Source organism: Gadus chalcogrammus, chromosome 11 (genome assembly GCF_026213295.1).
Source record: "Gadus chalcogrammus isolate NIFS_2021 chromosome 11, NIFS_Gcha_1.0, whole genome shotgun sequence".
Lineage (NCBI taxonomy): Eukaryota > Metazoa > Chordata > Actinopteri > Gadiformes > Gadidae > Gadus > Gadus chalcogrammus.
In genome coordinates, this window is record NC_079422.1 from 6,908,434 (window position 1) to 6,936,193 (window position 27,760).

General features: G+C 50.0%; 1 protein-coding gene across 2 annotated transcripts in view; it reads left to right on the plus strand.

Annotated features, from left to right (window-relative positions):
• The window catches only part of LOC130391273 (nectin-2-like), a 77,972-nt gene that overhangs the window by 17,812 nt on the left and 32,400 nt on the right, over nt 1–27,760 (plus strand). The window contains exons 2-7 of one of the 2 annotated variants that reach the window (XM_056601320.1): nt 11,105–11,214; nt 12,584–12,833; nt 14,151–14,444; nt 14,777–14,894; nt 15,896–16,044; nt 24,393–25,624. In XM_056601320.1, coding sequence (XP_056457295.1) covers nt 11,105–11,214; nt 12,584–12,833; nt 14,151–14,444; nt 14,777–14,894; nt 15,896–16,044; nt 24,393–24,970 — 1,499 coding nt within the window. In that variant the 3' untranslated portion in view covers nt 24,971–25,624. Of the gene's footprint in view, nt 1–11,104; nt 11,215–12,583; nt 12,834–14,150; nt 14,445–14,776; nt 14,895–15,895; nt 16,045–24,392; nt 25,625–27,760 lie in introns of those variants that run through there. The other variant, XM_056601321.1, reaches the window with a different exon arrangement.

Here is a 27,760-nt window from a genome sequence, read left to right on the forward strand (position 1 = left end):
TTTCTCCCGCCAGCGTGCCTGTGGATGATAAGATCGGGATTGGGCCCGCGGTGGAGGCCAGCGCTGGTTGCACTTCACCCCCACGCTGCGACCTGTGAGCGCTGTGCTAGTCGCGCGGGGGTTCTGCGTCAGCCAGGGAATCGGAGGAGAGGATCCTCATCATTGCTCATTCACTGCTCCCCTTTGAGCAGCGTGCTAATTAGCCCTACGTCTGTGATTACCCCGCTCGCGTTTGATCTGCCGCACTGTCGAATGCCTGCCTTCATTGCAGGAATATAATGTGCACAGCCGCGCGCACGTACCAAACCACACATTTGCACATAGACTTGCTTACACTTTAGTTCAGAAGCAGGCTTTTCCCTCTACCTTTTAGAGCGCACTACAGGTGGCCTTTGCTACATGGTCAAGTGCATGTAGCGTCGCTCGGTGAAACAACTGGGAGGTGTAAAAGTTAATGTTTTACATTCGCATACCAAGAGCCATGTTTACATTCGCTGCGAGTGTGCGTGTTCCTGTGCTTGTCATGATTACACCCTGGAAATGGTAGAATTATGGCTTTAATTACATTTTTAACAAATCCCCCACTGCTTCCTTGTTGTGCTAGTAATGTCAGTCAGAAACTGGAGGATATGCACACTGCAATGTCTTTGACGACGCGAATAGCAACAGTTCCCTGGGATCGGTCCTGGGTTATGCCGCTCTCAAAACCTGGGAGGCTGCTGTGATAATGAAAGTCCTACCTGTCCTCCAAGATTAAGCAGCACCACGGCCCTCCTACACGCACATGCACGCACATTCTCACAGCTTTTTATTACCCCAGTTCCTATCTGTCACTTTATCTTAATAGGCAAGATAGATGGTAAACAAGTTAGCCTCGTGTGTGTGTGTGTGTGTGTGTGTGTGTGTGTGTGTGTGTGTGTGTGTGTGTGTGTGTGTGTGTGTGTGTGTGTGTGTGTGTGTGTGTGTGTGTGTGTGTGTGTGTGTGTGTGTGTCCAATTCCTGTTTTCCTGGGAAGTCGCTTTCCTGTGATCTTCATATCCCTTCCAGTGGAATGGCATAAGGTTATTGCCCCATGTCCGGCCATCTACTTGACACACCTGTTGATTGGTTGTGTATTTGTTATTTATTAATTACTTTGTCCCTCAGCAGCTAAAGATACACCGCTCTCCAATGGCAAGTTGTCATAGTGACCGTTCGTTTGGGAGGGAGAGGGAGGGCCAGAGACCTCTCTCATTGACCCGCACAAAAGCAAGCACACATGCGTGTTTATTTGTAGATAAAGTAGTGTTTGTTTGAAACCACGCCTACCGTCTTCTCTCATTCCTCTCAGTCCTCTCACGTCCCGTACTTAGTGTGTGTGTGTGTGTGTGTGTGTGTGTGTGTGTGTGTGTGTGCGTGTGCGCGCGCGTGTGCGCGTGCGTGCGTGCGTGCGCGTCTTGCACGTCTTGCACGTCTCCCCTTGAGACGGGAGACAATGGGGCCATGCCGCCCTCGCCGGGAAACCTTTGAGAGAAGATAATGGCCGACTGAACGACGTGCAGTGAAAAGCGGTCGTCGTACCTAAAGCTGTCAGCTCTCCAAACCATTATCTTCTTATTGGCTCATTTATCCATCTGATGTTTCTTATCCCTTTGTGATTATTGGCCTACCCTCGCCTCTTTTACCAGTCTCTCACCTTCTCCTTCTGGCTGTGTCTCTGTTTCTTTAGTCTCTCTTTATTTTGGTGTTTCTCTTTCTTTTTCATTCATTTTTAAATACGTGTGTGTGTGTGTGTGTGTGTTTGTATTGTGTGTCTCCTCATTTTCTTCCTTCATTTCCGGTTGGCAATGTCATGGAGTCTTTTTCTGGAATCTGCTGCTTGGAATAAGTTGGGTTCTATTGTCATAGAAACAAACTTCTTTTGTCATAGAAACAGGCAATGGCAAAATATGTACAATATATTTTCAATCCTTCAGTCCGTAATCATAATTAAATCATGTCATATGAAAACTGCTTTTATAAATGTCATGTATGATATTGTTTTATATTTCAGTATAATGAATACAATTATACATATTGTAGGCATGCATCCATGCCTACAAAAAAAAAAGTTGGGCGAAATCCAAAAATGTTGGGCGAAATTTATTGCAAATCAACTTCTCTGCATTTTTCTCTTACACATTGTAGGCTTTAAGTCTTTCCATCTCTGCAGACACGTATTTCACACTGTTGAACACAATCTCTCACACTCTGCCTGTCGGCAGTGTGGTGTGACAGTGCCGTCAGCTGTGCATCTTTTTTTAATATATTGGTGTTGGTAATCCCTGACTTGTTTGTTTTGCTGCTCACCTTCTGTGCTCCATATAACTAGCGTTGATTTAATAACCCACCATGTGTCCCGAACTGACGGATTGATCGCTGCAATAGCCGCCTCTGTCATATCGCGGTACTGCGTTTTTAATCCTTTAATGTGGCCCTGGAATTGGATTGCTCCCTCACCCTTTTGATTGGGGGCGGTTCACGCTGCGCCAGCAGTGTTGACCAATGGGCTCATCAGAGGATGTTTGATTGGCAGCCCTTAAACAGAGGAGCTCGGGAATGAACCATGACCTACCGTACCATCCCATCTCCTCCTACCACCACCCCCCCCCCCCCCCCAAGGCCCAACCTCCTACACCTCTCAAGGTGAGATGAAGGTGGAGCCTTATCTGGTGGTGATGAGCAGGCGAAACATCTCACTTTGTGTATTTGCGGTGCAGGGATGGCTGTGGTGATGGGATTCCTCTCACTTGAGTTGTGTTTGGTTCGGATTTTTAGAGAGGGATCACGCCTCGCCTGAAATATCCTCTGTGACACCTTGGTAGACTCTCGCATCGAAGTGTTGTTAGGCTGGTGAAAATAGAACTCATAATCACATTATGTTAACAAGTGTCCTATGCAGCAGACACAAAGGTATTAATGGGAAATGCTGAACATCACACATGCACACTGCCACGTGTGTCTGCAGCGTTCTTGGGTGAATGGAGTTGCCCTGTATCACACACAGACACACGGAGGGAGGGAGGGAGGGAGGGAGGAATGTTATGAGCAATGGTGCTATGAAAAGCAAATGAAGTCATCGTAGTCTGACCTGGGGTCTGTTTTTGCACTTGACAAGTTTCTCAGGTAAACATTTCTGACATTCTCTATCTATTCTTAAGCAGTAAACTATAGAGGAAAAGCCAGCACAGTCATAATGCAAGGACCAGTGATGCCTGACCTGTGAATCCAGATGGAAGACGGAGGAGCAGATATGTGAAGACACGAATACGCCTTGGAGATAAAAATGGATACACTGCGAAAAAAAAGAAGAGTTCTGTGGCACGGAATAGAAAGCGGCATACAGCGGCGGGAGAGTGAGAGCCACAGAGAGATGGAGGAAGGGGTATGCAGCCGGGCATAAAAAAGAAACTAGCGAGGCCACTGGGGATCTGGGTGGCTGGTGACCGTCCAGCCATGCAGTCAGTCAGTCAGTCAGTCAGTCAGCCACTTACTGGTATTCAGTCTGCCTCTGAGGCAGCGGTTGGAGGCACTGGGCTGTGGTTATTTATTTGCTTTAGGAAAGCGGCGTCCTTTTTGTCCACAGTAAACCTGGCTCTGTTAAAAGTGCGGCTTTACTGGCCCTGAACATAGCCCTGCCAGACTGCACCCGGGGTTGACATTAAACAAGTGTTTTGTCTCAGGCCTGCGTTTGAGGTTTTTGTCTTTTTCTCAGGTTTTCCTGTTTTAAACCCCAGACAAGGTACCACATCCACTTTTGAAGAAGCTTATTTCCTTGCCCTCACCTCCAAAAGGTGTGGGTGTCTCTGTCCGTCTGTCTCTCTTCCATGTGTCCGTTTCTCCTGGGTACAGTGTAGATGTTTGTGTTTATTAATAATGGAGGTAGGAGGAGAGCTGGATAGAGCTCTTCTTCTCGCCAAGGGAATGAATAATTCACCCCTACGGAAAAGAGTGTGAGTGTGAGTGTGAGTGTGAGTGTGTGTGTGTGTGTGTGGGGTCCCGTGTAACTGCTATAGGGAGTCCTTGTCTTGGTCCCTGCCCTAGCGTTTTCATTGGGTCCGTGAGGTCGTTACCTCCGGTCGTACATATGCACATATCTTCTCTCAACACGATCTTCTTTTGTGTCCTCTCGTCCTTGTGTTGCAGGTTTCTATTATCTTTAAAGAATGTCTCATGGCGGTTAACACAGTCCGTTGTTCTGTACTTGGTATGGGTTAGGAGGTGCGAGAGGTAAAAGATTATCCAATGTAGAAACCTCTTTCGCCTGTCGGACAGAATTCAGTGGCCTCGTTTTTGTTTCAAACACAATTGTTCTCCTATTTCAAAGCAAACTGGGAGGACTTGTTTAACCAGATTCTTAGTCAGCTTTGGGCTATGCATGTACACAGCTGAAACTCAGGGGAGGTGGGGGAGGGGAGGCGAGCGAAAGCGAAAGAAGTCCGTAGAGATACATGGGCCATTGTGTATGTAATTTCCTGTCGGGGACCCTGCAGTTAACCGACCTGTTGGGATTTATTGTGCTTTACTAGTTTCCTCTTTCCTGAAAGCCTCATGCATACTGCATAAACTTTAGCCACAGAGTAAAACAAAGGTCATGGGCTGAGTACAGCCTCAGGGGCGGGGGTCTTCAACGTTTTGGCATAGCCAGTCGGGGTTTGTTTGACGGTGTTAAAAGGTCTATTAATTGTTTAGCATAGATAATATGGTGTATGAGGTGTTTCCTTCTTTGTTAATGTACTTTGTAACGAGGAACAATTTGAAATGTCCTATTAATAGAGCGTTGTGCCTACCTATTAAAATTCTAGCTTAACATACGCACAGACACGCGTGCGCACACAGCGAGCCAGAGATACCACCAGAACCCAGAGCATATTTCTCCTCCAGCTGTTCATCTTTGGATGGCACTTTGAAGCCTATTCGTCTTCTTCTGTCCCTCCCTCTCTGCATCCCTCTCTCCTTTTTACTCTCGCTTCACTTCTGTTCCTTTCTCATGCGCCTCAGCCCTTCCACCCGTTCCCCCCCCCCCCCCCCCCCCCCCCCCACCCAACTCAGTTTCCCCGAGTTGGCTTTTGCAACGTTTCACAGCATCGCTGTGAATAAAGTAGACTGTTCCCAAGTCCCCCCCCCCTCAATCACTGCCTCTCCTGCCCAGTCCCACCGCCTCCTCTCCTGTTGCATCACAGAGGTGAGATCCCCACCTCAAGCCTCCCTCACGCAACATCTCTGTAACAACACTGCCTGCATGTATTCCAAACCCGGCTCTTCCTCTACTGCACTTCCCAGTACAACAAAACATACCACCCTCCATCATCCCCACCCCATTCCCTGCTCTTAATACAGTATACATTATTTTTTTGCATCCTGTAGGACCTCCCCACTTTGACTTTGAAGCGTGTGCTTTTATCCAACCTTGGCGATCGATAGCCCAGCGTAGACTCCTGTATTCAACAGCGGCGCTGCCCCCCCCCCCCCCCCGTGCAGGGTTTAACAGTAAGACACCAGAGACGTGCGTCGCGGTTACCTTCGAAATGTAGCCTCCCCTATGCGCTATTGATTGGCCCCTCGCTGATGAAGAGCACAGCGCGAAAGGTCAATACCAAGACGAGCCACGTCGCCAGTCTTCATTTCCCGGTTTTATTCCCAGCGTGTCAAACTGCCTCGCCTGTCAAAGCTAAGCTGCATTTCCACCCTGCGCCGTGCATACCAAACCACCCACGTCCCTCTGGGGTTCGGGGGGTTGGGGGGTTGGGGGGTGGGGGGGGGGGGGGCGGGTGGTTCTGTGCGTGTGTAAAAGCAGTATCGGAAAATGCACTTTCGATAAGGGTCTGTCCCGGTGGTTTTGTGCTTTGTGTAGTTTGTGTGGGGCGCTGCGTTCAAGGTCAAAGGAACTGCTGCCACGCCGATTGCTGTTGAGCAGCGGCAGTCCACTGCCTCCGTGTTGGTCCTGTTCCAGTGCCGAGCTGATAATGGCCATTAGTGTAGTCAGGGGGCAGCAGGGGAGGTGAAACGCCGTCACCGTGCGAGTGCAGGGAGCGCCACATACCCCTCAGCAGGTGGGCACACCACACTCATTATGTCAAACAATAGTTGGACCCAAATGATGGAGTCCTACTGCGCACACACACACACACACACACACACACACACACACACACACACACACACACACACACACACACACACACACACACACACACACACACACACACACACACACACACACACACCGTGGCATGTGTGTGCGTGCATTCATCCATATACACACAATTGTTAGAGTTATGTCTCAGGGGAGGCGAGTGGGAAGGGGGTGAGGAAATGACCACAATAGGCCTTGCGTCTCAGGAAAAAACAATGTGATTGTTGCTTCTGAACCCAAGTTTGAAATGCGGTGTGTGAGAAGAGGGAAGAGTCCAAGAAGGAAGCATTGTTTGTGCAAGTCGATGAGAGAGGCGGATTGCAGGCAGAGGAACATTCTGTCTGCCAGAAAATGGAACCGTTTCTCTCCCCCGCTCCATATTGCTTGTGTCAAAGCTCATTCTTCGGGGTTTGCTGTGGGAAGGCACAACAATGGCCCAGGCGGCAACAGGACGTGATGCAAATGAACACATTCACAGTGGCCTGGTCGGGCAGAATAGAGTGCCGGCTGCTTATTACTGCATTATAGCACTATAGAGGAAACTCTGCAAGATGGAGGCCAGTAGGCGATTCTATCTCACACACACACACACAAACGCTTGCAGTCGCACACCAAATTTTAAACACTTACTTCCTCTGAGACACACGCTCGCTCAAATGCTGGCACCCGGCAAAGTAATTTGTACCTATCTTGGACGGCAAAGAACTCGACATTCGGGTCCACCTGGCGGGGCGCAGCCGCAAGCGAGGAGAAACGGGGCGAGACTCAGTGAGCTCTGAAGGCCATTAGATATTTTGGGTGATGGCCTGCGCCGCCTGTCCCCTGATGCTGTGCTTTCCCCCACTCTAGCAGGGATCAAGCAAAGGACATGAATGCCATTAGCCCTGGGCCGGTCGGGCCGGTCGGGCCGCGGGCGGGCGGGCGGGCGGGTGGCAGCTGATAAGAGCCCGTTCACCTTTCATACGCCACGGCTGGCTCTAATGGACCGCTGTGAAAATTAGTATTTTTATTCTGGCCTCACTCGCTCCTGGTCTTTCGCCTGCTCTTGTCTCTCTCTCCCCCCCTCGCTCCTGCTCCTCCCTAGCTCTCACTCGCTGTGCTGCTCGTTCTCTCTCGCTGTTTATCTCGGTCTCGTTCTCCCTGCGCTCCGTCTCACTCTCTGCGTCTGTCTCCGTCCCGCTCTCATACCCTCTCTCTCTCTCCCTCTGTCATGCTCTGGCTCTCTCTCTCTCTCTCTCTCCCCCTTATCTCGCTCTGTTCCTCTCTCTAGCCTCCGATGGCGGTACCCTCTCAAGGTCAGGTGTACAGTATGGCTCCCCCCCGACCCTCCCTTGGCCATCAGCCTCTCCTCGCTCTGTTTCCTCCTCGGCGCCCCCAACTCCTTTTACTTCACTTTCTCTTCCTCAGCTACTTTTTTTTTCTGCGGTCTTGGTCTTTATTTTCTATTATCAGTTTTGTTATAACTCACTCTGGAGGACGCTACTTTTTTTCCCTTTTCCCCCCTGTCTCTATGAGCCTTCATTTAGCGCTGCCTCTCCTCTGATGGACCGGCTTCCTTCCTACTTCTCCTTCCCTCGGCAGCTCCTCTCCTTCGCACCCCTGGCTCTCTCTTTCTCTTCTTCCTCTAATTCTCTATTCCTGGCGCGGACCACATTCACACCCTTTCATCCCCCTCTTCCCAGCACACCCTCCCCCCCACCCCCGCCGCCCTGTATCTCTTTTGGCATTCGTCGTCTGTCCCTCCTCTCTGTCTCTCCTCCTTTCATCCCGTCATCCTCCTCCTGCCACCCCTCCTCTATCCCTCCCTTCCTCCCCCATTCGTCTTCCTCCCCCCTCTGGAATGCTGAGGAATATGAAAATGTCAGTGTGACCAGGCAGGGGATCACAGGGAACCGTTAATATGGCAAGCCTGTCGTGTGCGCGTGTGTGTTTGTGACACGTTTGTGTGTGTGTGTGTGTGTGTGTGTGTGTGTGTGTGTGTGTGTGTGTGTGTGTGTGTGTGTGTGTGTGTGTGTGTGTGTGTGTGTGTGTGTGTGTGTGTGTGTGTGTGTGTGTGTGTGTGTGTGAGTGAGATGCATGTGTGTGTGTGTGTGTGTGAGATGCATGTGTGTGTGTGGCGCGTGTGGGAGTTAAATACATAACGATGGGTGACAGTACGGTGACATTTGATTTACATTGATGTGCTACTTTGGGATGCCAGTGTGTGTGTGTGCGTGTTTGTGCGCTGCTGGTGTGTGTCACCTGCGGGCAGTGGAGCTGCCGTAAAGTAGAGCAGCTGTGACACATTGCTACTGTTCGCGTCGTCTTTTCCCCCCTCGTTTATCCTTTTCTTCTCTGCTCACTTGGATCCCTGAGCCGCCCCCTCTTCTTGTGAGGCTGCTACCTCCCTGGATGCTGCCCATCTCTTTTGTTCCCTGGGCTCCCTGCGTTTCAATATGGCCATAGCTCACTAAATATTTATACTGACAATTACTACTTCAAATGCACCACCCCCCCCCCCCCCCCTCCCCTCATCGCCGGGCTGAACTCTGGCAGACACTGTGCAGTCCTTGAGGGCTTCGGGTCCCGTCACACACAAATGGTGCGTGCGTGCGTGCGTGCGTCTGTGTGCGTCTGTGTGCGCTTTCCTTCTTTCTCGGTGTGTGCCTAATATTCATTTCCCCGGGGCTGTGTAGTCTCATAAGGCCGCTCCGTCTCTCATCTCGGCTAAGACGAGACTCGACCCGGGTTGCCTCTCCTCTTATTGCATCTGAATGACGGACAGCAGTCGTGGCGCTCCTCCCTAACACACACACACACACACACACACACACACACACACACACACACACACACACACACACACACACACACACACACACACACACACACACACACACACACACACACACACACACACACACACACACACACACACACACACACACACACACACACCCCTCTCACCTCCCCTGTTCGTGCTGCTGCCACACTGGCGAGGCTCAGCATCTTATGGGGGACGGAACCCCGACAGGACGCGTCGATACTGTCGTGCGTAATTACCTGTGCCGAGTGAGCTTGTCTTAATCCATAGCGACCAATTACGGCCAATGAAGCTGAGGATGGCGTCTCCTCTTTCCTCTCTCCACTCCTCGCTGCACGTGCACGGCGGAGCAGGCTCGCGCCAGAGGCCCCGAGCTCATCTGCAGTTAGCCGGGGTGGGAGAGGAGGATTGTAGTGCGGGGATCCAATAAACACCCTGGACACTTCAGAGATCACAGGACGACAGTAGCAGAGGATAGGAACACAAATTGTGCGTGTGTGTGTGCGTGCTCTCCGCTCAAGTAAGGCTCAGTGCTGGCTCCCAGGGACTGCTCAGCGACCGGCGGTTCCTCTGTGGCTACAAGGAGGTTGTTTGGTGCTTGTAAATTGGGCCAGCCTGCCGAGAGCTGGTGTTATTCTAGGAAAGTGTCTGTTGGTTTTTTATTTTCCGCTCTTCTTTTTCACAGCATTGCTCGCTTAGTGGCTCTCCCTCGTTTCCTCCCGTAACCGTTTGCATGTTTCTGTCTATATATTGATACCTCACCAACCCCCAAGGAAGGGGTGGTTATTGCTGCCACGGTGACAAGTAGACGATTGACCTTTTCGTGTGTGTGTGTGTGTGTGTGTGTGTGTGTGTGTGTGTGTGTGTGTGTGTGTGTGTGTGTGTGTGTGTGTGTGTGTGTGTGTGTGTGTGTGTGTGTGTGTGTGTGTGTGTGTGTGTAATTCTACGTCCTGATCGTAACAGTGTTTGAGTCTATCAGAGTATAAGTAAGTAGACACAGGCCAGTTCCTCTATATTTTGTGTGACCCATACACTGCAAGGAATTTAAATGTTGGGCGTCTCCAGATATAATCCACTCCTAAGTTAAAGCAGGGCTGATTTACTGACATTCATTATTGCACACTCACTCACACAGGTAATTCCAATTATTTTTTTCATTACCTACACTCTAACATTCTATCAATCTTCTATCTCTCCAATCTACCTCTGTTCCTCTCACATGCTCACTTTAACGTTTTTTGCCTAAACATCAGGAGACGACACTCTGGGACTCGCAAACGTGCAGAAGGAAAAACATATTTATTTAGAGTCTACTCTATGCTAGCTGGTGTTTTCACACAGGAATGCGTTCGGTAGAGCAAATGGCAGGCTACGGGAAGGCATAGCCCATCTCAATGATTTATGACCAATGTGCTCCAGTGCTGGCTTTCCTCTCCCCTTTCCTGGTGCACGCACACGCACACACGCACGCAGAGTCATGGACATATACCAGACTCCTGTAGGTTTGGCCTACTTGCTCTACAGAAAGCCTGCTACGCTCTGTTGTACCAGACGCCTTCACACACGACCTCATTAATCACTGGGAGGCCCAATCACAACACACCTCTGCCTAAATTCCCCCGCCCCTTTCCCTAAGAAACCAATCCAACCTAAAGGATCAAACACTGGTGCCTCATCTATCTATATATGACTTACCTCATCATGACACACATTTGTCTGTGTAGTCTTAAGAAGGAATTGCGTCATGTTGAGGAATTTAGTTTTTGTATTGCTGGCCTATATAGACAAGATCAAATAAGAATGTTTTTGATCAAAACCGCTTTGATATCTTTATAAACGATCATGATTCATGATAATGATATTTCATCATAACGTTGATATATTGACGCATATGGTAAAGGCAAATAATAGAACAGATAGAACAGTCTGGTTAGTTCACTTTACTGTAATGCAACCTTAAAACTTGGGAAAGAAATGTGTCTCTGTGTGTGTGTGTGTGTGTGTGTGTGTGTTGTTATTTTCTTCCCCCTGCACCAGGTTCCATTTGATGCCTGCACATTTTTGCATCTTTCAAATTTGTTCAGGGGGTGGAGCCAGGTATGGTTTACTCTGGTCCTCCTCTAACCCCTCTCTTCCCTGTCCTGCAGGCGGGCTGGGCCAGCGGGTGAAGGTGGAGACGGAGGTCCTGTCCTACCCAGGCCAGACGGTGAACCTGCGCTGTTCCTTCAATGACCCCTCCGGCATCCAGCTAACTCAGGTTAGGCACAAACACGCAGATGCAGATGCATACACACATGTGCATACTAAGGCACTCATACAAACAAAGCACGCAGGGTGGCATGCATACATATAAGAACACACGTGTGCACACACATGCATGTGCACACACACCTTCATATACGGTCACACACACACACACACACACACACACAAACATGCATATAAAGACACATGCATATACAGACACACTCAGACAGGCATGCATAAATATTCACACAAACACAGGCATGCTTACAGACACACACGCACACACACACAGGCATGCATCTACAGACAAACACACACACAGGCATACATATTCAGACAGACACAGAGCTGGTTTGTACACTGTTACTTCTTGTAACAGTGTACAAAATGGAAGAAAAAAAGAACACATTTCATGCCTAAATGGCGTCGCCATGTGCTGACTCAAAGTAGCTCAATCTGTCAGAACAGCCCCAGCCACAATGGCTTCTCGCCCAATAGGAAATCATTACAGAACCATCCTGAAATCAAACGCCACGATGAACTTGTGGATCGGAGGCTTCTGAATTGGCTTGTATTTATTATTTTGTACGATGCATTCCAAAAATATTGTCAATGTGGTAATTATCCAGATGTTTTTTTCCAGGGACTCAGGGGACCATGCTCAAGCACTACTCTTTTTCGTTGAGCAGACACGTACAATAAAAAAGAAAAGCCATTCATTACTTTTGGTTTCATTTAACATAATTTTATCCGTGCACTAAATCACATGTGGTTTGGCACATTTAGACTAAATGGCTAATTTCAGTTCACAAACCATGATGCCAAACATCTAGTTTTGGAGTGGGTGCTTCATATGTCAGATGTCGGTTACACAGTTAACTGCTGCAGGTTTTAACTTTAAGGAGGGCAAAGTTATCTACCTAGCAACTGCCAGTGTGTCCTTTGTTGTGACCAATCATAAATTACGTAATTTGTGTAACATGTTAACATCTTGATTATATTGTCACAGCATGCTTAGAGGATTATGTAAAAAAGAGTGAAATAATACATATGTCTGTGAACAAGTTCCTTCAATCCCTTAGATTTATATATAAGAAAACCGGTATGTTCTCACAAATGGGAAATTAATATTTCATGTTTTCACATCCAACTTTTTCATGAATTATTCAGTTCTAATTGACAATATCGTGATTTGCCAACATAAAGAAATCCTGTTAATCTCCCTCTGGTTATCGTGTGTATAAATTGCTCCCAAATCGACCGGGCTCTGCAATTTCACCCTTAAACCGAAATCCCCCTAATGGCTTAATTTGTCCTAGAGATCGATGGCTCGGCCCCCCCCTCAAACTCTGCCCCCCCTACCTTCAACCTCCCCCCAGGTGACTTGGATCTACGAGCCTGTTGAGGGCGAGAGGGTCAACATCGCCGTCTACCACCCCAACTTCGGCGCCCACTTCCCGGAGACGCCGCAGAAGGGGCGGGTCACCTTCGTCACCAACCCCCCCTCCCTGCCCAACCCCTCCATCCAGATCAGCGACGTGAAGATGAGCGACGAGGGGAAGTACATCTGCGAGTTCGCCACCTACCCCAGTGGCAACGAGCTGGGCACCACCTCCCTCATCATGCTAGGTAGGTGTGTGTGTGTGTGTGTGTGTATATTTGTCCAAGCTAATGGAAAGGTTGATTTTGGCGTCTGTGCGTGCGCATTAGTCTAAGCTCAAGGGACTGTGTTTGCGCATATATATGTAAATTGTAAAAAAAAAAATGGCCTGCTCTAGCTTCCCCCCATTCCCCCTGGAACGGCTGACGGGTTAAAAGCACCTCCGGTCAGGTCTTAATTGATGTTATAAGTGGTATTGTCAGATCAATTGGGTTCTTGTTAATGCAATAGATTCATGGCTCTAACCTTGGCCCATCACCAGTGGTGGTGATGGGCATTCTGCTCCCCCTCTCCTCCCCCAACCGTCCCTATCAACACTCCCTTTATGTCTCTCTCCCTCTCCTTCTGTGTCCCTGTCTCTTTCTGTCCCTCTGTCTCTCTCTTTCCTGGTCTCTCTCTCCATCCCTCAACCTCTGTCTCTCTTCCTGCTTTGCCCCCCCCCCCCCCCCCCCCCCCCGACCCTGCTTCTCCTCTCTCCCTGGATCCCCACGTCCTGCCTCCCCTCCCTCCGCCCTCCCTCCTTTATCTCTCCCCCTGGCTTCCCTTCCCTCAGGCAGGGTATTGATCTAGCTGCTTGTCATGTCCACTGTCAGCCCCTGTCCTCCCTGCTCTCCTCTGATCTTACACAAGAGTACTGAGGGGAAGATTGTGTATGGCTTGCTCGGGGTGGGGAGGGTACACACACACACACACACACACACACACACACACACACACACACACACACACACACACACACACACACACACACACACACACACACACACACACACACACACACACACACACACACACACACACACCCCCTCTCTACGGACTTAAACCCAAGTAAAATCAAACACCAGTACAAACGTACCGAAAGTTGTGTACGTCTACAGGTGTGCATGTCTGTCATGGCGTGTGTGATGGGGGTAGGCGTAGGGCATTATATAATGATTTAGGGTTCTGAATTTGGGTGATGCACAGAGCCAGTGGTGGCGATTGTTAATCAATGCTGGCAATGGGAGGGAGAGAGTGAAGGGAGATTTAGAGCGTCAGTCTGTTTGCTCTGGACCAGCAGTCGTAATTGTTTATCAATGTTGGCTCTGAAGAGGAGAGCCGGAGACTTGTGGATAAGGAGAGCGGGCCTGTATTAGTCAGAGGAGGGTTTCAATGTGTCTTTGACTGGACTGCTTTATCGATAATCATCCACTTATCTTTTCTTTGGTATTTTTTTTTTAACCCTTTTCTGTACTGCTAGCGGCTTTGTTTGTCTGACTCTCTCTGTCTCGTTCTCTCTCTAACAGCCAAGCCTAAGAACACGGCGGAAGCGGTGACGGCGGTCGCCGGCACCAAGCCTGCCGTGGTGGCCCGGTGCCAGTCTGCAAACGGCCGCCCGGAGGCCCTCATCTCCTGGGTGACCACCGCCAACGGCAACGCCTCCACGGTGCCCAAGACGGGCGCTGACAACATGGTGACGGTGGTCAGCGAGTACCTCCTGGTTCCCACCGCCGCCGACAACGGCAAAGACATCAGCTGCGTGGTGACGCACCGCACGCTGACCAAGCCCGAGAGCTTCCCCATGAAGCTGGCTGTGGAATGTGAGTCCGCCCACGCAGGGATCCGACGACACGCTGCGGCCGCCGTCCGCACCCAGGCCACCTGCAGTAGAGGGCCCAACACCCTGCTTGATCATATGCAGGGATAAGAAATCCACTGTGGGGCTTCCCATAAAAACCTCTGCTGAAAGAGTAGAAGTAGTAAATTTGAAAAACTTAACTAGTCACACGCACATACACGCACTCACATTCATGCTACAGAATTCCCCGTGTAGAATAATTAATAATGAATCCCTCCCCAATTGGTCAGTCTGCCGTAACCCATTGTTTGCATTGGCTCACCTCTGCCTTCTGCTGTCGGCTCCTCTCTCCAGACCCGCCTAAGGTGACCATCATTGGCTATGACAACAACTGGTACGTCGGTCGCACCAACGTGGTGCTCACCTGCCAGGCCAACGGCAACCCCCAGCCCCTCACGGTCAAATGGAGGATGTAAGTGTTACCCCCTTCTTCTTGTACTCAAGAAGGAGGCCTGCTTCCCCCTGCTCATTGTGTTCTTCCCTCATTCCCGTCACACACTGGCTTATCGTTCCATCCCTAGATGTTCATTAGTGACTACAGCGGTCGGAGTTGCGCTGGTCACCATGCTAGCCCTATCCGCTGATTGAGTGAGTGAGGGAGTGAGGGAGAGGGGGCGAGAGACAGCGAGATCATTTCTCCTATTGTTCTGGGTGACTTTTGATTTAACCCCCGCACAATGGGGAAACACAATGTAACCGCCGTTTCCTCACTCCCCATTTACTGCTATGAGCGTAACTGACAAAATAGGAGAATAGCTAAGTTTGAAACTTTTAACGGCCGAGATGAGATTCTGGGCTAAAGCCAATCATTTAGATGCGTCTTCTGTCCTCATTGTGTTTCCTCTCCCCTTTTGCCCGTGTGTAAATGGATTGATGGTGTGTTATCCCAAGAGAGTTTAGGGCTGGTGTTCTGGATTAGTGGACTTTAGCACAGCACAACCCACAGCATTTTTGTGGGCTGAGGCAAAGTCATTCCCAATGGAGAATAAAAAAACTAAAGTCTGCTTTGTCCCCTCAAGGCCTTTTATTGTAGTTTGAGAGATGTGTTCGTTTCCGTTTTGTTTATTTCACTATTTATTCTCATTGTTGCTTTCCATCTGTTTCGGTTTTTATTTCCATCTGGTCCACTTTTTTGTTCTTCACAATAGTCAGTTTTGAACCGCTTTTGTTCTTTTGCTTTCTTTAATGTGATTTTCTTAGCTTTCTCTTTGTTGCTCATTAGCTTTCGCTTTCTGTTCCTGTCTTTTTCATTTGGTTTCCCTGTTTGTATTTTGCTTTTGCATTCTGTTATTTTCTCTCTTCATTCATTGTCTTTGGCTGAGCGAGAGAGGGGATCTAACCCTCTTCTCTCTCTCTCTCTCTCTCTCTCTCTCTCTCCCCTCTTTTGATCCCTGTGCCCTTGTGCCACTGCAGCCTGACGGGAGAGATGCCCGACACAGTGGTCCTCAAGGAGGCCAAGCTCACCGTGCTGAAGGTGGACGAGGCCGTCAACACCACCTTCATCTGCGAGGTCAAGAACCGCCTGGGCACGGGCAAGGAGCAGGTCACCGCCCTGGTCAGAGGTGGGTCACTGCCCCCCTCCTCCCCTCCCCTCCCCATACACACACTCCCCCACAAACACTCTCACGCAGTTGTACTGTACAACTGCGTGAGAGTGTTTGTGGGGGAGTGTGTGTCAGTGTGCCAGGGTTATCTGTACAGTACAGATAACCCTGGTCTTGGCTCGTGTTGAACAGACACACACCGCACAATGCTTAAACTCCTAACGCACATGCTGATACAAACATTCAGGTACACTTGGGGTGCTGTGTCTTACCCAGAGCGCTTCCCTGGTTAATCGAAGGAATACAAGCACTCCATATCATTTGCACTGCACCCAAGTGTGATTCATCCCATGCATAGTTCATCACACAGACTGATGCTCGTCAATCATTCCCCAAGGTGCAATCCTCTGTACCTGCGTGCGCACACAATTAATTCATGGGTCTGTAGTGTAGGGTTAGTGGGTTCAGCTGCTCTGTCCTAGGTGTGTGTGTGTGTGCGTGTGTGCCTGTGTGCGTGCTTGTGTGTGTCAGTGATTGTGAGGACATTTTTCTTGGCACTGTCTTTTTTTGCCCTCTTGATTCATCTATGACTTTCTATTTTTCGGTTGCGTTTGAGGAAAGCATGTACTCTGGCACCTTTTTTACCATGCACTCAATCAATCTATTGTCAACGTTTCCCCGCCTCACCTGTGTTCAAGGTCTGCTTATACACTCTCTACCACAGTTGCGTTTGAAAGGGGCTTTGTTGCACGCTACAATAGCGGTTCACGATGGAGGCAAGTCGTAAAACAACATGCTGCATCGTAGAGGGATCTGAATCCAACCTAGCTTTCATCAAATGCTTTCATTTTACAGAAAAGTATACTCTTCTGGAAATGGCAATTAGCGAGCGCAGAAGGGAGAGGAGCCCATTCAGTGTTTCCCCCACGTTCACACAGCAGTGGCACGCCGCCGCTGCATTTTCTCCGCCGCTGCAATAAAAATCCTTCTCCTAATTATTATTTTTTTTTTACGTAGCTCCTTTTAGAAAATGTACAGCGCGTAACGTCAATTGCGCAGCACGCAGGACATCGTCACGTAACCAACATCAAAGAAGAAAAATACACAGCGAGTGTGGCAGTTGTTGGCAGTAGGCTACCCTACACGGTTGCAAAGGTACATTGATTCTAGCGAGTGAGTGAAGCGAGTGAAGCGGAAGATCGAAGAAAGAAGGAAAGAGAGAGACAGACAGAGAGAGAGAGAGAGACAGACAGACAGAGAGAGAGAGAGAGAGAAAGTAAGTTGCTAAAATGTGTCGCTACATGACCACCAGTGTTAAAAACCCTCTGAGCCCAATCATTTTATTGTATCTATAAACCGCAACCTCCGTGCCGTTTTTCCTCTAGTATTGTGTGTGTGTGTGTAGGCCTATGTGTGTGTGTGCGTGTGGTCGCTCTTTTTGGGATCACTCATAGCCTTTACAGGAGCTTATATCCAGTCAGGAATTTATAGCCTAGGTATTTTCAGGAACTTTGAAAAATGAATCCATACTGTTGGATCCGATGTTGTTCTTTATTGCCATATAAAATCTGTTTTCATCGCGTATTTTATTTATGTAAAAAAACAGTTATGCTTTGGGCATAGCAACCATGTTTAGTGTTTAAGCATTAGGCAAAAATCTGTAAATAAATTGTGCAAATTATATTTACGTTGTGGCATTTTGTGTTTAAATATTACTATACAAAAATATAAAAATCTGTAAATGAAGACACAAAAGGCAAAGTTACAACACCAATAATCCCATCTACAGTAATACACAGGACTGTTTGAATAGGATTTAAGTACATATTCTCCTCTCAAAGTGCACCAGATTCATGCATTCCAATGTAAAGGGTACAAAAAAAAATCTGCCGGGGGGGCATGCCCCCGGACCCCCCTAGAGGGATCGGGGACCACACCACCGCTGCTGAAAAAAATCCTGCGGGAAACACTGCCATTGCTGGTCTCAATGTCTCTTAGACGTGTCTGCAGTTGCAGTTAATGACTTGTTTAATACTTGATGATATTGTTGACTTTGAAGAGGGTAGTGGTCTGTTGCATCGCACTCAGTTGCTGCCAAACTATCGCTCTCTTTCTCTTGCTCCCTCTCTCGTTCTTTCCCTCTCTTTCTCGTTCTCTCACTCTCTCTCTCTCTCTCTGTGTGTGTGTGTGTGTGTGTGTGTGTGTGTGTGTGTGTGTGTGTGTGTGTGTGTGTGTGTGTGTGTGTGTGTGTGTGTGTGTGTGTGTGTGTGTGTGTGTGTGTGTGTGTGTGTGTGTGTGTGTGTGTGTGTGTGTGTGTTCGTGTCATTCTGGCCTGCTTCTTTTGGCCTTGAAGGATTGTACAGTGAATCCAGCCAGCCATAGAGAATGAGCGACTTCCATTGTTCTATACTTTCGTCCCCTCAGTCGCCCATTAGCCCCCCCCCCCCCCCCCCTCATCTTCAACCCCTCCAAGAGGCTGAGAGATTGGATCGGTCCCCGCACCTCCTCTCATACAAAATACATCCCCTTGCACTTAACCGGAAGTTATTTTCTGCTGACATTATGGGGAGCGGGTGGGGGGGGGGGGGGGGGGAAGTCTGCTGTAATGGAATGAGATGCATTTCTCCGGTGGCTTACTCTTAAGAGCCCTCCCGCCTCCTCATTCGCCCCCTCGTTCACTCGTTTATTTTTTTTCATTATTTTCCTTTAATGCATTCGTTTTTTTTCTCTTGTCTTTTCTCTGCCTCTATATTTTTATATTTTCGAGACTCTCTCAATCTGTCTCTCGCTTCCTCCAACTCCCTGTGGTGCTGCTGTTCATGCAATGGTGTATCCCTGGGAGGCTGCTCTGTGTCTGCCACCGTCGGCGTGGCAAAGGAGAACGAGGCGAGCCCCCCGCCAGCTCCCGCTGTGTGCAACAAGCTGGAAGCGGCATGGAGGCAGGTTGAACAAGGAGCAGGGAGTCCCAGGGTTCAGCTTCTGGAGGAGAGAGTAGAGACACGTGTGGATGGATGTGTGTCGTGCGATAAATCAGAGGCAGTGTGCCATGCCCAGTCTCGTGGGGAAAGACGAGGATTGCAGCGGCTGCTGATGGCAGTTAAGCCTCGCATGGGACTCTTATGGCACTCTGTCCTCCCTCATCAATATTGCCCTCTTCTATTTTTTTTCCCCCCGATTACGTGTGTGTGTGTGTGTGTGTGTGTGTGTGTGTGTGTGTGTGTCTGAGAGGATCAGTCTGGCTCTGCTGTTTCAGCTACTTTGTGCTTCCCTTGCTCTTATTCCCCCCGTCGTTCTCCTTATCTCTCTCTCTCCTGTCTTACTGTCTTAGTCTCTCATGTGGACGATTCATCCCTAATTCCATCATTCCCCCATTTTTCTCTGTTCTTTCTACTCTGTATTTTCCCTGGTTTGCCTCTCGGCTCGTTTAGTGGGGAGCTTCAAAGACGGGGGGCCAGCAGGTGAAAAATATGGCGTCTAATTTTTCTATACTGTCTTGACGTTTACCATTTTTTAAAGTGTATTCTATAGGGAGTGAGTGAGTGATTCAGTGTGAGGAGAGGGAGGTGCGTGTTGAAAGGCAGGGATAGGGACAAAGGCAGGCAGGGAGGGAGGCAGAGGCATGGTGGACCTCCAGATGGGAACCTGTGGAGGCTAATGTGAATGTGTGTGGACAAACAGAGCTAAGGGGGGCCGACAGGCGTGAAATGGCCAGCACCTGCTCCGTGGCAGGTCCCCTGCTCCCTGCGACCAAACAGCTGCATGACACATACACACACATGCAGCGGCATATTCATACGGCCGCGTAAGCCTGCACGCATGAACACACACATACCCAAACAGGCATAATCCCTATTTAAAGGTAGCCGCGTGGGGGTAAGCGTGTTCTTTGCCCTCGGTCGCGTCATTGTCTCCGGGGGGCTTGGAGGGCAACAGATAGCGCGACGTGTCCTCCCCGGTCCTAGTGCTTAGTCACTCACAAATGGCCTCTGTGGCTTTCTCACGTCACGGCCATTTGTGGCATACAGAGCCTCATTTTCCCCTTATCTATTTCTGATTTCTCTGGCTGTGTCTCTCCATTGCTCTCGCACCTCTCTCAGCACACTCTCTGCTCTCGAGAGGCCGGGGATGGGCTCGGAAACCCTTCACATCGCTACTTTCTCTCTCCTCTGTCCCTCGTCCTCCTACGTCCTTGCTACCCACCTCCCTCTCTACCCATCTCCCTTGCTGTCTTTGCCCGCCACTCTTTAACCAAAGTCACCCTCCCTTAATCACAGGTCCAATCCTTCCTTCTATACACTCTCTTCTTGTTTGCCCATCTCCCATGGTGAGCCAATAACCCCTCCAGAATAATTTCCCCACCCCGTCTGAACGGCAAGTAAGTTAATTTCCGCTGCCTGCGTTCCCCGGGAGATGTCTGTCTACTGGATACATCTGGACAGACAGGGCTCCTGATTTGGTGCCACACGGCCATCTCCAAATCTTATCTAAGGAGACGGTCTTCAAGGGCACGGGCCTTGGCCTTTCTTACACCACTGGGGGGTCGATGGGGAGCTGTTTGTGTTTGTCAATGTGTGTGTGTGGTTGTCCGTCGATGCGTGTGTGTGTCTGTCAATGCGTGTGCATGTTGGCGTGTGTGTATCATTCCGTGTGTGTTTGTCTGCCAATGTGTGTGTCACTGCGGGTGTGTTTCTGTTTGCATCTGCCTGTCTGCCAGTGTTTGTCTCTGGCAGACGGGCTACAGAACAGATCTGATGGAGCCAAATCCCCCTTTCCAGTTCACAGCTGGCCCTCTGCCCACCCCTCATTAACACACACACACACACACACACACACACACACACACACACACACACACACACACACACACACACACACACACACACACACACACACACACACACACACACACACAGAGAGACCCCTAACTACTTAACATGCTGACATGGAGCACTGCTATGCTCTGCTCCGGGTACAGCCCAGCCACCCCTGTGTGTGCGTGTTTGTAAATGAGGCTGCAGTAGACATTCCTTCCGCTCCAACTCACTTCAATTTTATGGCGGTCACTCAGAGCGTATGGTCTTCCGTGACGTCGGGGACAGGCGGGTGGGGGATTGGTGCAGGTGCAGGACGTCCTTGCTCCCTATAGAGGAATATCTGTGGTGGGTTTGGATGTGTTTGGCTCGCTCTCTCCCGATGGCGTGTACGGCTGGTCCATCACAGCCGTGTTGTCGGGTAGTCGTCCTCTCGGTTCCTCTTAATGGATTCTAGTGGTGCTTTGTTTGGGCTGTGCCGGGCCCCTGGAGTGGGTCTTGAGTGGGCCTACGGTGGCCTTCCTCTTGTCAATCATTCAGCTTTGCCGGTGCAAAGCCAAATAGTAATTAAAACCAAGAGATGTCCAGGAACGTTTCAGAGCAACGCAACCCAGGAGACATGCACACAGAAAGGGAGAGGCGAGGAGAGAGAGACAGATGGTGAGATGCAGAGGGACAGACGGACCATCAGGTACTCCAACAGCCGGGGGAGGTGATGGAGGACCGGGGGGAGAGGCGAGGCGCAGAGAGGGAGGGGGGCCACAAAGAAAGGCAAAGGGACACAGAGTTTATGAGGCATTTTAAATGAGCTTTGATGGCTTTTTATTTATGGCTGGGAAATGGTGATTTAATCTGGGTGTAATTCACGTTGATGCGACCACAGTGTGAACCTCGGCCCGGTCGCCCCTTTGTGGGCCCCAGAGTGGTGCTCCATCAGATACCAGCCCCCACCCCGCCTCTGCAGCGGGTCCGCCGAGCCCCCGGGGTGTTAATGCATTTCCTGTGTCTGTGTTGGCTCTGGACACGCTTGACTGTAACGTCCCTGAATAGCAGCGGTTAGCACTGCATTTAGTAGCAAGATGTGGGGGAGGCCAGTGGGACAGGTGGGGGGGGGGGGGGGGGGCGGGAAGAGAGGCAAAGATGTAGAGTGAGAGAGAGGATGACAGTGAGTGGGGGTGCGGGATGGGGAAATACAGTGAGTAAAAAGTGAAAGTGAGTTTTTATGTATTTCGATTTTCTTTTTTTTTTCAGTGTGGTATGTTCAAAAGTGAGAGTGCAGTGTTGGGAGGATGAAGTAACATCTGACAGTAATACAAAGGCAAATTGAAGCTGCGACAGAAAAAAGCGGATTTGTAGGAGAGGAGGGTAGAGGGAGAGAGCGTTGTGGAGACAGCTGGCAAAATGAAGGCGACGGAGAAGAGAGTGAATGGAAGAGAGCGGGGAGAGGGGGGAGAGTGAGGTGTAAAGTGGGAGAGACAGGTGCAGACGGAGGACCATATTCCTCCTCGACAAGAATCGGTTTTATATAGTGTAACTCTGTCTGCTCTCTGAGCACTTAGCGGGGAGGAGATTTCAAACGCCGTTGACACGTAAAGAGGAGAGCTGATGTGACACTTTTTGTAAAATGTGGGATTTGAACAGAACTGGGCCCCACTGGGGGAGCCTGGAGGCCCTGGACCCCCAGATGGAGGGGTTTGGGGGGTTTGAATCCAGCCTGAAGTTCTTCTTCTTTGCTTGATGTCTGCACCTTCAGGCTCAGTCTTTGTTAAGTGCATGATTGACACTTTTCGTCACGTATCCTTCAATTTTCATCTCGGTATCAAGTAAATGATACGGAGATGTGCATATCTTAACATATATTGTGCATTAATAAGTATTCACAGTAGATCTGTTTTATATTTATCAAGATATATTTATGTAAAAAGTATTATATTGGGTTTCTACCCTTGCATAAAACCATGCATTATATGTCCACATTCGCTGGACAGTGAAAATGCAGACATATGCCTCAATTAAGCACAATTCATGATCTTCTGCTGTGTAGCGAGACAATCAGGGGAACACACAGGATTAGGAGAGAAAGGTCACCAGAAAGGGAAATTGCTAGAAAAGGGAAGCAGTGATAATTGGCGCAATCTTGCTGGTGATTTTCCAGCATGCGCTCCCTTGAGGTGCTTATAGGCCTGGATGCATCCCCTAGAACAGGGTGAAAAAACAAAACCTATTTCTGTTGAAGTACCTGACAGTCGTGTCAGGGGGAAGGAGGGAAAGCTAAGCTCGGTGTACGAACTGCATGCGGCTGACTACTCATATGGGACCCTTCCAGAACCCTGATTTAGACTCGACTTCTCCCCCCGAGAGCACACACAAACTCACACACACTCACACTCGCACACAGCTCTCAAAAACATGTTGCATTGGATGCGGAGCCCTAGTTTAAGTTGTTCCTGCTTATAGTGAAACAGCCGAGAGGAGCGTCTTGCAGCAGAGGCCCTTTGGGTAAAACCAAATCGACTTAAAATGGTTCCTGTGCCATGCGTGTATGTGTGTAGTATGACAAACATCTCATCCTTTTGGTGTTCTGCCCACACACAAACACAAACACACTCACAAACACACTCACAAACAAGCGAGCGAGCGATTGTGCGACACAAATGAGGCTGCAGCACCGAGGGGACTCGGAGTGGGGGGTGCCAATCTGTCCCCCGCTCTACATTAATGGCTTCCAGGGCGAGTTGTCATTCTGCTGCCTTGCTCTGTCACTCACACCTCCCGCCGCCCTGCTCCACCCTCTTCCCTCCCTCCCTCCACCCTCTTCGTCTCTCTCCATCCATCAACCACCTTTCCGCGCATGGCCTCCACCTGCTCAGCCCCGCGGACGCCTTCACATGCACAACCACAGGAGTGTGCACAACTGTCCATCGGCTCCGTCCGTCCGGACGCGTGTCCGTCTGTCTCGCTCTCCCCTGTGATGCCGTGTCATGTGTGTGTCTGAGTGGGAGCCTTGGACGGACCCTGGCCTTTGAAGCGAGCTACAGGGGGAAGTGTGACCTGGGAGGCAGTAATGACCGGCCTGTGGGGAACAGGGACAAGAGCAGCTCTGAGGGAGAGGGAAGGAAATGTCAGCTCAGTGCACACGGAGACACACACACACGCGCAGAAACACACCCACATCAGATATAATTTGACACATGAACCCATACGTGCACGCACCAATGCTATACTTGAGTGTAATTTCACCTCCAGTGCGCTTACACCCATGGCTGAATGCAGATCAGAGCCGCACCACTGACATCACCCACCCAACCTCTCTCTCTCTATTTCTCTCTCACTCTCTTGTTCTCTCTCTCTCTCTCCTCTCTCTTGGTATCACGCTTTGATTTCATCTGGTTGTTTCTTTCACTCGGGTGTCTTTTTCTGTTTGTGTGTACATGTATCTCTATGTCACTGGTCCTTTTTTCTTTTTCAACCAACGTATCCACTCTTCCTCTCCACTTGCCCTCCCCCCCCCCCCCCCCACCCCCTCTGCCCCCCATCTCTCACCCCTCCTCACAGAACCCCCAACCAACCCGTCCAATGCCGGCGTGGTAGCGGGCGTGGTGATTGGCTCCCTCCTGGTCCTTCTCCTTGTGGCGGCTCTCATCGCCGTCCTCGTCACACGCAGCCGTAAACAGCAGCAGGGTTACCGCGGCAACGGCGCCAGCGACATCAAGTCGCGCATCTTCGGCGGCAAGAAGGCCAGCAAGAACGGCACGGGGGGCGGCGGGGTGGTGAGCGGCGGCGTCGGGGGCGGCGGGGGCAACAACAACGGGCCCGTCTACGTGTACAACGAGAGCGCCGCCCACCAGGGCGAGAAGAACAACCACCACCAGCCCCTCAACGTGGGGGGGGCAGCCACCACGCCCAGCGCCCAGGACATCCTGCTGAGCAACGAGCTGGACGAGGCAGAGAGGATGAAGTTTGACGAGTTGGAAGAGGAGGACGAGAGGTACGACCACTTTGCGGGCGGGGCCCCCATCCTGCAGCTCCGCCCACCGCAGGAGCCAGAGGACATGATTGGCGGTTACCTGGACGACGACATGGAGTCCCAGCGGGACGGCTCGGTGATCTCCCGGACTGCAGTTTACGTCTAGCGGAGGACGCGGGCCAGGGAAGAGATGGAGGGAGGGAGGGAGGGATGGAGTGAGGGAAAGGATGGAGGATCCTCCCTGGGGATTTTCGAGTCTTAAACATGTTTGACGAAGAAGCAAAGAAAACCACTTTTATTTTTGAAAAATAGTTTATCAAAGCGCAGCCCCAGAATGGACTGAGTGAGCCAGCGTCAGAGCAGTCGATTATTTCTTAAAGGGGAGTCTGGAAAGCTTTGACGACACCGCCTCAGTACAGCAAATGGAGTTGGGAGCACATTCCAAATAGTAAAAGAAAAAAAGGATAATAAAAAAACACTAAAACAAATATTTCTAGCACCCTGGGCCCCGAGGCCTCTGCTCATCTACCATTAGGACTCGGACCTTGACAAGGACTCTGAATAAAGCAACACAGAGGAACCTGTCTGTGTGGGTGAAAGGATAAATGCCTCCTTATCCAACCCTGGGCAGACATGTCTCTCCGAGTTCAATCCTGTTTTCGGCCCGACTTAAGAATAGTGTAATCAAGGAAAAGTCAAACTGCCCAATCGTTTGTTGTTTTTCCTTTACCTGCAATTCCAAGTTTACCTTCTTTGTTTCCTTGGGTTATATGTTGTGCTGTTACAACTAGTGGTTATCCTGTGTGTGTGTGTGTGTGTGGGGGTGCGGGGGGGGGGGGGGGGGGGGGGGAATACATTGTGTACACTTCAAACAATAGAACACATCTTGTGGTTTAGGGAGGTGAAATTATGCTAGCTCTCTGTTTAATTCATTCACTTTTACTCTCTTTAGCAAAGGTCTCCCTCGCTTCAATGTAGAGTGTGTCTCCAGTAGGCTACTGCTGCTGAATACATACATGCATGCTGCTGGCAGCCCGGACCCACAGCGGCCCTAAGAACGGCAGGTTGGGCGAGTTTGGAGTTTAAATTAGGTTGTCAACAACATGTTTGGCACGCATGCTAACTAAACAGTGGCTGAAGGGGCAGGTGGTGCTACCGTGGGTGGGGGGAGGGAAACAATCGCTTAGCAGGACCGACGCTAGTGGGTGACGGTTGGACGGAGAGGAGAAGGAGAAAGGGAACGCTCCTCCTTTCCTGCTGTCCTCCTCGTCCCCTCTCCTGACAGGGGGGGGCCGGGTTGTTAATGAGCCATGACGTGGCCCGCTTAGACGGGGACCAACAGATTGCCACCGCTTATCGTTTATGACGCTGCGATTCCACCGCCCCCTCCCACTCACTTCCTCCCCCCCCCACTTTTTCTCTCTCCTCTCTCTCTTCATCCCCCTCTCCTACTGTTTATGGGGGATGTGGTGATTTATCCCGGGTAGTGAAGAGGTCAGGGCCACGGAGGGCAGAGGAAGTGTATTTCACTGCTCCCAATGTGTCAAAAGCGCCGCTTACGCCACTCAGCCCCAGCCTTCCCCATCAAGCCAGGCCTGACTAATCCACCCAGTCTTGCAATCCGCGTGCCATTGCAGATAACCGTCTGTGTTTTTGTCCGCACTCAATTGCCGCAGCCTCTCTCTGTACTTTAGTAAATGAGCCCCCCCCCCCCCCCCGTGCACGCGCCCCCTTCTTGGCGGAGCGCTTGTGTTGGGTTGAATAGACCTCAAATCAGATAATGTCATATTCCCGTCCATTAGTGGATGGTTTTTAACATAGCGAATTGATCGGTGGATGTCAAAGGTTGCGTCCACAGCGCGGCCCGGGGAGTCGTTTAGCTGGCGGCTGCGAGTGCTGGAACGGCCTTTTATGACGGAGCCGCTCGGCTGATGGTCTCCTAACTGTGCATTAGCTGCTAACGAGCCACCGGGGGGCCATTGGCGTCTGACAGCACCCATGACGAGTGTTCACGGACTGGTTACCTGGTGTGTGCGGCGATACGATTATCAATGATATCCAAAGCACGTTTGGTTCGTTACAATTTGTAAGGGCCCGTTCTGATCTTCCGCCCAAGAGGATGTTATGATAGACGCAAATGCACAACAGAATCATGACCTGTGCTGTTATTCTCATTTCAGTGACGGTTAACTCGTGAAAAAGGGAGAAAAATAGAGTTTTAGAGGACATTACACAACCTATAACCATCCCACACCACACACCTGTGAGCCTGATTGATTTATAGTGTAATGGCCTGAGCCTTCAAAACAACCATGGATCCATTCTTTGAACACGAATGGCTCCCACAACCACTGTTAAATATACTGCTTATTTTTGCACTTGTGTATCAAACCCACGTGCCCTTAAAAAAAAAAGACAAAATAAGATGAAACAAGGAGCGTGGTGGGAAGAAAAGGGAAGGGGTTTGGTATGTGTTGTGGAGGATGCATACAGTACAAGAGACATTTTGTATGTACATTGTGGTGTGTGAGGTATCTGTATACTCTATATGTGAGCATCTTTATTTTTCTTGTGAAAATGTGTATATTTATCAAGAGGTAAATACCAGATCAATTGAGTCAGTGTTGTGGAACCAGCGCGTTGCCTGGCCTGAGTCCCAGGTCTGGGAGAGGGAGGGAGGGAGGGAGAGGGAGGGGACTCGGAATGTAATTTATAATCAAGTCCAACACCTGGGGAGTGCTGAAAGCCTTGCTCGATACAGAACTAAATCTGTTTTGCAGACTTGTCGCCTACCACTCAATATGTTGTTAAATACATTTTAAGTTGGTTCAAATCCCCCGACTCCCATGCCATGGACTAGGTGTGCCTGCAAATCACCCCCCCCTTCATATCCTCAGCCCTTTATAGACCCCCCCGTACCAACCTCCCACTATCCCTACCTCCTCGCAATTGTGTG